Source organism: Tenrec ecaudatus, chromosome X (assembly GCF_050624435.1).
Source record: "Tenrec ecaudatus isolate mTenEca1 chromosome X, mTenEca1.hap1, whole genome shotgun sequence".
Taxonomy (NCBI): Eukaryota; Metazoa; Chordata; class Mammalia; order Afrosoricida; family Tenrecidae; genus Tenrec; species Tenrec ecaudatus.
In genome coordinates this window covers 32,482,486-32,494,041 of record NC_134548.1, presented here as the reverse complement: position 1 = coordinate 32,494,041, position 11,556 = coordinate 32,482,486, and the positions used below count along the sequence as shown (strand labels likewise).

General features: G+C 36.6%; 1 protein-coding gene across 1 annotated transcript in view; it reads left to right on the top strand.

Moving 5' to 3' along the window:
• The first annotated feature begins 455 nt into the window (after window positions 1-455).
• LOC142433258 (dystrophin-like) overlaps window positions 456-11,556 on the top strand; it is a 91,904-nt gene continuing 80,803 nt past the window's right edge. The window contains exon 1 of the mRNA XM_075538339.1: window positions 456-639. Coding sequence (XP_075394454.1) covers window positions 469-639 — 171 coding nt within the window. The 5' untranslated portion in view covers window positions 456-468. The remainder of the gene's footprint in view (window positions 640-11,556) is intronic.

The window sequence follows — 11,556 nt, the reverse complement described above, 5'->3', positions numbered from 1 at the left end:
GTAGGCCTGCAGACTCTGGGGTGCCTCCTGGGGGTAGAATTATCAGAAAGTTTTCCTTTGGTATAAGTACTGCAGATGTTGGCTCTCCACTGCATACTGAGGTAGTCAGGAAAATACAAAATTGATTGACAATTTTTAAACTGGACACAATAAGAAATGCTTGTTTCTTGAAAAAAAATGTCCATATGACTTCATGGTTATTGGCTTTTCTTTCTTATATTCATGATGCTGGTATACATATACTCCCCATATAAAATGTTTCTAATGCTTTTGAGAATAAGATGGCATTGAAGGAATAAAGCGCTGCTTTACTAGACTCACCATCATGTATTTTAATGTCTGCTTTCAGCTCTTTGCCAGCTATAGACCGGGGCCTGTGTAACTCTATAGGACTCTTCATTATTAAGAAGCTAAAAGAATTGTTCTTTCATATATTTATACCAGCACACTGTCCATGAAGAAACGGTGATGGTGATGACTGAAGACATGCCTTTGGAAATTTCATATGTGCCTTCTACTTATCTGACTGAGATTGCTCATGTCACACAAGCCCTAGCAGAAGTAGAACAACTTCTTAATGCTCCTGACCTCTGTGCGAAGGATTTTGAGGATCTCTTTAAACAAGAGGAGGCCCTGAAGGTAAAAGCAAAGCGCTTTCATTCCACTATCATAATGGATGTTGCTTGCTGTTGTTATTTGATTTCCCATGCCACAGAACTTGACTTAAATGTATACAATGAAGACATTCTGATTCACACTGAGAATTCCTATAAGAACAGTTTAACTTTATAATTCAGCATTGCATTTTGAGAGAACATTTTAAAACATTTAATGTGGAAAATTTTCCTAAAGCAAAAGTGATTCATGGCAGAATGAAATCAGAAAAACTGAGCTTTGATAAAGAAACAGTTTACCTCCAACCAGAACCTTATTTTCTTTTCTCCATAATAGAAAAATTAGATGGGCTATTGAAGGCCGTTGTACCTTGCTTTATTGTTTTTAAAATAATTTTATTAGGGCCTCATACAACAATTATCACAATCCATACATACACCAATTGTGTAAAGCACATTTGTACATTCATTGCCCTCATCATTCTCAAAACATGTGTTTTCCACTTAAGCCCCTGGCATCAGCTTCTCATTATTCCCCTCCCTCCTTGCTCCCCCTACCCTCAAGAACCCTTGATAATTTACAAATTATTATTTTGTTATATATCGCATTATCTGACATCTCCTTTCCCCGACTTTTCTGACGTCCATCCCCCAGGAAGGAGGTCACATGTAGATCCTTGTAATTGGTTCCCCTTTCCAACCCAGCCTCCCTCCACTCTCCTGGTATCACAACTCACACCACTGGTCCTGAAGTGATCATCTTCCCTTTGTTTTAAACTTTTATTTGTCTTTTACACATATTCACTTTCAAATTAATATTGGGAACAATACTATCATATATGGAGTTTAATTTTCATAAAAAATAACATTCTTTAAAACTACTAGCCAGAAGACTGCCAATTAAGTCCAGCTTTGTTTCCCAATTGAAAAAAGTTTCTGAATTCTGAACTCACACAAAGCATAATGAGACAATGGACAATTAATTTTAGAAGCTGTGTCTGAAGAGAATTGCATGTGGTATCCAGAAAATATATGTACTAAGTTGTAAGTCAAGATAATTTTGTGATCATCCATTTTACATTCAGAATTAAGCATTCCCACAAAACCAGACATTGGTATTTTCCAATGGAAATAGCAAAAAATTATAGGCAGATGAGTGTGTTATCAATAGTACCTCTTAATGAAAATATTTTATATTCTAAATAACTTCTTGGACGCTCTTTTCATATCACACATTTTTCTGCCCAATTAAAAAAATATAAAGTTGCTTGTTTGCTTTGCAATATCTTGAATAACTTGGGTTTAATATCTTAGATTATGTCAAATAAATTATAAAAATTGCATAGTACAAGAAAGAGTGACAAGTGCTTTCATCTCAGAATGATGTTGCTTCTTAGTCTCTTCATAGTGAATGTCAAGTCACTTATAAGTACAATTTGGAGAAAAACTCCCTGATCAATTGATAAAGAAGGCATGGCAGCTTTCTTGTCATTATTCCCTGTAAGTAATTACTCAGGACAGGTCAGTTAGCTAATTCAACATTGTCATTCAACTTTTAAATCACCGCTAATGAGCTAGTATTCACTCCTGTCCGTGTTCTTAGACACATGGGTGACAAGAGCAATGACCCTGAATTTATTAAGTTGCTTATTGAATATCTCTGTCTTCATACCTCTTAAACTGGTGTAACCCTGGCTAAATTCAGTGACCCTGGATGTATTAAGTTGCTTGTTGAATAACTCTCTCTTCATACCTTTTAACCTGATGCACCCCTAGATACTCACATATTCAAGCATTTATTCACCCAGATATATTTAGTTAATATAACAGCTGCCACCAAATGTGATGGTATTGATTGTTGGGGTTTGTTGAAAAGCATGATTGCAGCTTTAATGTAGCTGGATTATTGAATGTTCACGAGATGTAGTTGTGGGCACAGTTCCCTCTGACTCCCAACAAACCTCCTGGAGCAGGCAAATGGGTTTTCTACCTTTATGGAGTTTTTGAAGGGGGATAGTTTTGATCTCGGTTTTTACAATGAATATGCATTTCCTCTTAAAGGCATTCATCATTGTCAATATCCAGCAGTAAAAATAGAAAAGCAGTGAATAAATTGTACAGCTACAGCTGCTGGTTGGAAAGTTTGAAATTAAATTGTGGTTGATTTTATTCCTGACAGATTTGCAGCAGTATTGCTGTGGTTGAATGTGCATATATCTTCAAAGTGCAATACAACGCAAATAATGTGCAATACGCTAAAATAATTACATTCTGAATAAAATATATCTAAAGTAGCATACATAGTTTCCAACGATGTACTGAATAGGAAACTTACCTAATCATTTTGGCAGGGACTAAGCTGGCAAGCAATGGTTTCCATATGAAACTTTGCATTTAAAAATGAATACCCTAGCTTAGGAATAGCTAGAAAAGAATGAGAAATGGATATACTGGAAGAATATTTATATTTCAAAGTCAATATCAGCATCTTTTATCAAACTATCCTGATTGTTTATATGTAAAATGTTAATGATAGACCATAGTGATGTGATTGATTTTAAAAGAGTAACATTTTCAAAAGATTGATATTATGGGGAACTTGAATTTTAAGGGAAAATGATTGCTCCATCTTTATGGAGCAGACAGCCTCATCTTTCTCCATCTGAAAGACTGATGGATTTGAACTGTTAACCTTAGGATTAACAGCCCCAGGCTTAACTCATTGCACCACCATGGCTCCATGATGACGATAGCAAAGGTGAATTTTGGCAAAATAAGGTCGAATTCTAAGATGAGTCATGCTCCAAGTTGTAGGGAAGATTCCTGGTTTCTATTTGTAGGTAAAATCATTCCCGCTTTAAAAGTCCAGAGAAGGAAGGAAATCATGGAATAAGGAAAGGGAGAGAAGGAAAAGGAAAGGGTAGGAGGAAAGGAGAGAAGAAAGGAGGCATGCCTGATGTCAGTGATCTCTAAGTTGATGGAAGACGGGTGCTATGTTTAAGGTAGATGGTATGTATCATTCCCGATGAGCAGAAGTGGAGATATATGAAGAAAACTTACAAATGTTGGTAGGAAATTCAATGCTAATGTAGACTGTAGGCACCAAAGATCAAGAAGTAAAAGCTAATTTGTTCACCCTCAAAATTCAAGCAAAAACAGTTTAGGCTAATTACTAAAAGGTATGCCTTGAGCAAGGTTACTGGGGAACTTTAGCATGACATGAGGTTATGCTAATGAGAGGGTAACAACTCAGTCTAGAGGGAAACCATTGCACTCAAAGAATATAATCAATGTCCCTAAATTGTACCTGCAGAAAATGTTGCATTGGTGAATGTTTTGCTGTTTTTCAACACCCAAATTAAAATTTGTTGAAAACTACACAGCAAAATTTGATGACACATGCCTTCTGAATGTTACTTGATTTTTTTAAGAGAAGAGCTTAGTATGTGGAAAAAGATGATTTTTCATAAAGCATTGCTATATTGTAAAAACTATAATTTTGGACTAAAAATAAGAATTTTACATATACAAATCCTTTAGTAATGTCTATAAGGAAAATTGAGTTTTCTTTTTTATATACATCTTTAGTTATAAATACAATTTGTTTATTGTTTTTATGAGCTGGGATTTGTGGTTCAAGTTCCTTTTTGTAGAAGTCTTTACAAATATTAATCTATTTGCTGAAATTTACACTGTTTCTCTCATTTCTGTAATGCCTCCTTTGCCATTTATCATACAGTGAAGAGATTTTCAGATATTTACTGCCTTATTGGCATATTCTGTTGCTATTTATCACTGTAGTTTAGCTTTTTCTATATTTTATGCACATCTTTTTTATAGGTAATGATTCCTTCTTTTTTCCTAAATCCCTCATTGTTGTAGCTGTGTAAATAGATGTTCTACTTTAACTCTTTTTTAATCATTCTATTAGGGGCTCATATAACTCATCACAATCCATGCATACATCAATTGTGTAAAGTACATTTATACATTCATTGCCTTCATCCTTCTCAAAACATTTGCTCTCCACCTAAGCCCCTGGTATCATCTCCTCATTTTTCCCTTCCCTCCCCTCTCCCCTGTCCCTTATGAACCCTTGATAGTTTATAAATTATTATTTTGTCATATCTTGCCCTGTCCAACATATCCCTTCACCCACTTTTCTGTTGTCCGTCCCCCAGGGAGGTGGTCACATGTAGTTACTTGGAATTGGTTCCCCCTTTCCAATACGCCCTCCCTCAACCCTCCCAGTATCACCACTCACACCACTGGTCCTGAAGGGGTCTTCCGCCCTGGATTCCCTGTGTTTCCAGTTCCAATATGTACCAGTGTACATCCTATGGTCTAGCCAGAATTGTAAGGTAGAATTGGGATCATGATAGTGGGGGAGAGGAAGCATTTAGGAGCTAAAGGAAAGTTGTATATTTCAGCATTGCTACATCGCACCCTGACTGGCTTGTCTCCTTCCCGAGACCCCTCTGTAAGGAGATCTCCAGTGACCTACAAATGGGCTTTGGGTCTCCACTCCGCACTGCCCCCATCATTCATTATGATAAGATTTTTTGTTCTACTGATGCCTGATACCTGATTTCTTTGACACCTCATGATCACACTGGTTGGTGTGCTTCTTCCATGTGGGCTTTGTTGCTTCTGAGCTAGATGGCCGCTTGTTTACCTTCAAACCTTTAAGACCCCAGGTGCTATATCTTTTGATAGCCGGGCACCGTCAGCTTTCTTCACCACATTTGCTTATTCACCCACTGTGTCTTCAGCAGTTGTGTTAGGAAGGTGAGCATCATAGAGTGCCAATTTAATAGAAGAAAGTATTCTTTCATTGAGGGACTACTTGAGTGGAGGCCCAATGTCCTTCTCCTACCTTAATACTAATCCTATAAATATAGGCACATAGATCTATTTCCCCAACCTCACACATAAGTATATTTACATATGTATCTAGACCTCTATAAATGCCCTTTGCCTCCCAGCTTTTTCCTCCATTTTCCTTGACTTTCCTCCTGTCCCACTATCATGCTTAGTCCCCACCAGGGTGTCAGCAATTTATCTTGGTTACATTACCCTTGATCATGCTCTACCAGGCCTCCCACACCCTCCTCACCACCAATTTGGATCACTCGTTGTTCCATTGTTCCTGGGTTTGTTAACCCCACTTCCTTTCCCTCCGCTCTCCCTCTCCCATGTCCTCCAGAACTGTTAGTCACGTTGTTTTCTCCTCCAGATTGTTCATCCAGCCTCTTTTATTTAGACAGCCCTGAGGAGATAATAACATGCACAAAAAACAAGACAGAGCAAAACCAAGCAACAATATACAACAAAACAATAGCAAACCATTGACAAAACAAAACACAAGAAAGAAAAGCTTTCAGTTAGTTCAAGGATTGTTTGTTGGCCTTTAGAATTGTTTTCCAGTCCAATCTGTTGGGACACCACGCCCTGGCCCCAAAGTTCACCTTCAGCGTTCCCTGAGGACCTCGCATCTCTGTTCCCTTGTTCTTATGTTTCACCCCCTTATTGTTTTGCCTCGTTGTGGCGGGATCAGATCGGGCTCAATACCCACACTGTCTCCGGTGTTGTCCCTTGTAGGGCTATGGGTCAGTGAGGGACGTCATGTCTCATAGTGGGGCCGGCCATGTGGTCCTCTCTGTGGACTGGCTGCTCTAATCGGGAACATCATCCTCAAGATATTGTGGGCCAGGATGTGCTCCACTCTCTCCTCCTCCCCGTTTATCTGTTCCCATATGCTCTGTTCAGATATGTCCCTCTCCCAGAGCTGCAGATTCAATGTGATCCTTTGAAATAAATTCTTCTGGGTGGAGGGCAGGTGTCCACATAATTCTATTTTAACTCTTATACTGCAATTTACTCCAAATTTGGCTGGAAGTATTTTCCCAACCCATCCCCACTTATTGTGTTCCCTAAAGCAAGGCTAATTTAATAACCCCATTCTGTGTAATCTGGAATTCAACAAGTTACCCAAATTGCAATTTAAAAATGCAGAAGCTGGTACAAATTCAGAGGTTGCAATCAAGTTGTGGGAAGGTGTTCCTTCTATTCATGAACTCTTCACACTGTGCTTGACCAAATATGATGTCGCTTTTTGATCTTAAGTATATAAATATGGAGTTCTTATTTATGTAACAATAATGAGCTATCCTACAGCCAGAGGACATTCTTGCCAAAATAATGTCTGAGATAGATTTTTCACCTATGGGCCACAAACCATACAGAACTAATCAACAGTGAAACTGACCTGACCACTAAAAATAACCATTTAAATTTGTTTAGAAGCTTGTTGTTCTTAGGTGCCATCAAGCGAGTTCTCATTCATTAGGGGCCTACACACAACAGAACAAAACACTACCCAGTCCTGATGCAGCCTCATAATCATTGGTATATTGGGGCCCTTTGTTGCAGCTACTATGGCAATTCACCTCCGAACAGTTTTCTTTTGAACCAATCTTTTACCAAGAATGATGTCCTTCTCCAGAAATTGGTCTCCACAGAGCATGCCCAAAGTAAAGTGAGAAGAATTTTCGCCAAGTCTCATCTAGGGAGAATTCAAGATTTGGTGATTCTTTTAGAAGTTCATGATCTATTTAATACTCTTCAACAATATATAATTCAAAGTTATCAATTCTTCTCTGGTCTTCCTTATTCATTATCCATATTTAAAACTTTATGAGGTTATTAAAAAATGACATAGCTTAGGTCAGGCTCTCTTTATTCTTTAAAGTGATGTTTACCTTTTGCCCACTTTAAAAAATATTCTGAAGAGATCTGTTGCAAGGCAATACATTGTTGTGACTGCTGCTTTCCTAAGTGTTCATTGTGGATACAACTCGAGTGAAATGCTTCACAACTTCAATATTTTCTACACTTCAATGTTGTTCATTGGTAACGTTGTGAAGATTTTTGCTTCCTTTAAGTTGAATTACACTTCATACTAAAAGCAGTTGCCTTTGATTTCATGAATAACTGCTTCAAGTCATCTTATCTTTCAGCAACCACAGCTGTGCGTTGTGTATATTGAGGGTTACTTATGGGTCTTCCTGAAATCACAATGCCACCTTTTTCTTCATATAGCCCAGCTTTTAGGATGGTGTGTTTACCACATAGAATGAATGCTCAGGGTGCAAAGATAAATGCTGACACACACTTTTTCAGATTTAGAAACCAATGAGCTTCCCTTTATCTGATTGTGCTACAGTCTCTTGAGCTATGTACAAGTTCTATTAAATATTCTGGATTTCCCATTAATCACAGTGTAACATAATTTCTTACAGTCTACACAGATTAGTTTTCCAATTCAATAAAACACAGATAACTATCTCTCTTCTCTCCTGTTCTTTTAGAAAAAAAATCATCTAATATCAGCAGTGATGTTCCTTGTTCCATCCCCTCTTCTGAATCCAGCTTGGATTTCTCACAGGACTCTGCTCATTGTGACAACCATTATGGTTTTGTCTTTCGTCACTAAAATGCACATAGGTGTTACATTAATGAGAGTTTTGAATCCTTTCCACATTCTGTTGGATCACCTCTCTTTAGAATTGGGACACTGAGATCTCTTACAGTTGGTTGGCCAGATAGCTGTCTCCAGAAATTCTTGGCATAGTCATGCAAACACTTCCCACATCACATCCCTTTGTTGAAAAAATCATCAGAGGTATGCTATCAATTCCTGGAGTCTTGTTTGACACCAGTACCTTCAATATAGTTGAACTTCTTCATTCTGAATTAACAGTTTTCTATGGTATGCTGCCTCATGAAGTGGGTGAACGTCAACCAGTTATTTTTGGTGCCTTGTCTTCATGCAAACTCTTTTGAGGCTTTCTGGATGCTTCAATATTTTATACACAACAGCCCTCAATATCGTAATTTGAGGCTTATTGTTTTCTTCAGTCCTTTCCCTGGAGAAATTCTAACTTTGTTCTTCCCTTTTGGTCTTCTAACTCGAGTTCTTTGCAAATTTCATGATAATACTTTATCTCTTCAAGTTACACATGGAAATCATTTGCACACCATTTTGTTTCCATTGTCATTGACCGCTGTATGTTTCAGAACAAGTTTCCGTCTCTTTTTTGTTTGTTTGTTTGTTTTTTTTTGTTGGTTTTTTTTGTTTTGTTTGTTTCTTCCTTCTGCTCTTTCAAATAACCGTTTCTTCATGGATTTCACAGTTGTCATCCAAAAGTTGTCTAATCTTCTGTCATTCTGGGCAATGCATCAAAACTCTTCATGAGATGATCTCTAAGTTCAGATGGAATAAACTCAAGACTGTATTTTGGCTCTGATGGAGTTACTTATATTTCCTTCTTATTTAATCTTACATACAATCAATGGTTAGTTCTGTATTGGGAACCCAGGCCTTGTTTGACTGATATTTGAGCTTCTCTAAAGCCATTTTACAGAAATGTTGTAGTTCACTTGACTCCTATATGTTGTAAACATTGAGGTGCACATGTATACTGGCTGTTTGTATTGTGTGAAAAAACTATTCGCAATGAATAAATGATTGGCCTTGCACAATTCTGTTATGTGATCTCTACCATCATTTGTATCAGCAGTTTCTAATGACTGAGCCTGTGTCTTAATTTTCAACTTAGGAATTCCTATAACCAATAATTATGAAGGCATCTTGATTTCATGTTTCATCAACTTCATAATCATAATTTGGCAATCTTTAATTTCATCTTTAGCATTTAGGATTTGTGTGTCAATTTGAATAATATTAGGTTTAATTTACCATATATGTGTATGTATATATATATATGCATATATTACCCTGTCACTGACAAGGTTTTACTTCATAGATTTGGAAATGTTCTTTTTTGATAATTAATATGATGCCATCCCTCTTCAATGTATGCTTCTCATCATAATATGCTATGTAATTGTATTATAAAATGGTTAATACTAGCCCATTCCATCTCATTAATGCTTAGACTATTGATCTTTGTGCATTCAATTTAATTGTTGGTGATTTCTAATAATGCTAGGCTCATATAAGTATATTCCACATATAATTATTTATGGATGTTTGAAGCTGTTTCTTCTCATTTTGAGCTGTGATACACCAAGAAATGAACGACTGAGCTCCATTTATGACATTAATGTCGATTCTACTTTGAAGATGCAGCTCTTCCCTGGTAGTATTCTGAGTACCTTCCATACTGAAGCAATTAGTTTTCCCCCTTCACGCTATCAGATGGTGTAGTGTTGCTATTCACTGGATCCTCCGAGGTTTTCACTGGCTTCTTAAAAAAATAAGTGACCTCCTTTCTAGTCTCTGTTTATACTAGAAATGCAACTGAAAACTGTCCATCATGGGTGACCATTGGGGTATTTGAAATATCAATAGCATAGCTTTCAGTATCACAGCCACATGCAAGCTATCACATCTCAGTGACAGAAGATTAGGGGGGGGGAATCATTAATAGGTACTTTACTGCCTTGTGTGAAAAGCCTTTCCAATTAAGCATGCCATCATTGTAGTGCTAGGTAGCTACATGGGGCACACAGAGTTTAAGAATTAGATGATTTCTATAGGGTGTTGCCTTCACCTGTCAGAAAAGACAGACTCCAGAAAGTGAAAATGAACTGGAGTCTGAATCTTTGGTACTCCAATTTTTATTTTTCAATTCTAACACAAGTCTGCTCCCCAAAGACTGCTGTCACAACAGCTAGTAATAGGTTTCTCTAATACCCTTTCAATAATAATAAAGGTTTTGTGTTCTTCTCTTATCCAAATTACCAAGTTTTGAGGCATTTTTCATACCTAAGATTGCTTAAAGCTATTTTTGACCTTTTCCCAAAATGTACACTTTATAGATCTAAAAATAAATATGCCTATATTTAAGTATACATATATCCATTTAACTGCAATCTACATTAATCAAGAGAATGATATTGTCTCAAATGCAAAATATGTAAATTTCAGTATTCCCACTGTCCTATAACCAGTCATCTATTCCCACTGTCTTGTTTTCTATGATGATTTGCATCTATTGGATGCGCCACAACCCAGAAAAATGAAAATTTTTTAAAATGATCATTTTAACAGCATGTTAAATAATCCTAGGTAAGTGTATGGGACAAAATGATAGTAAGGTATCAGTTCCTTCGTGTCTAGACATCAATTTTAAAATCTTAAAAAAAATTTTAAAAAATCTTCTTTGTTGTATCTTAAGTAATTGAGGAAGGTCATGTAGGCACCTTTTTAAAAATTTATTTGGATAAAAAGATGAAGACCTTTGCTATAGGTTTGAACATACCAAATTTTGAACAAATCATTGATAAAAACTTGACTTTTAATTAATTCACATGAAATTAAAAGTAGTATATTTCACCTGATCACAATATAAACCTACCATACATGTGTGACAAGCAATAAGTAAGAGAGTTTGGCAAAACATTGGATTCAAACCTAAAACACAGATAGACATCAAATAAAATTCTTTTTTTAATCATTTTTGGGGGGCTGTACAACCCTTATCACAATTTTTGTATGCATCCATTGTGTCTAGCACATTTGTACATTTGCAAATAAAATTCTTACTTGAAGTCTTAGGCAGGTCACATATTTCTAATTTTCAGTTTCATCAATTTTTATATAAGGCCAGGGATAATACATATTCCACATTATTCAGAAATATTATTGTGAAGATCTAGTGAGATTATGCTAGGGTTGTGTAAACACTTCTTATAAATGTGTAATTACTTTCAAAACAATTAAACAACAGAAAAAGACCTCACTGCCATCGAGTCGTTGCTGGCTTATAGCAACCCTAAAGGCTAGGATATGTAAGAACTGCCTCTGTGAGTTTCTGAGACTGGAACTCTTTGTTGGGTTTTGTTTGCTTGTGGGTGACTGTAATGCTTGATGGGAATGTGAGACTTCTGATCTCACACTGTCTTTATTTGTGTT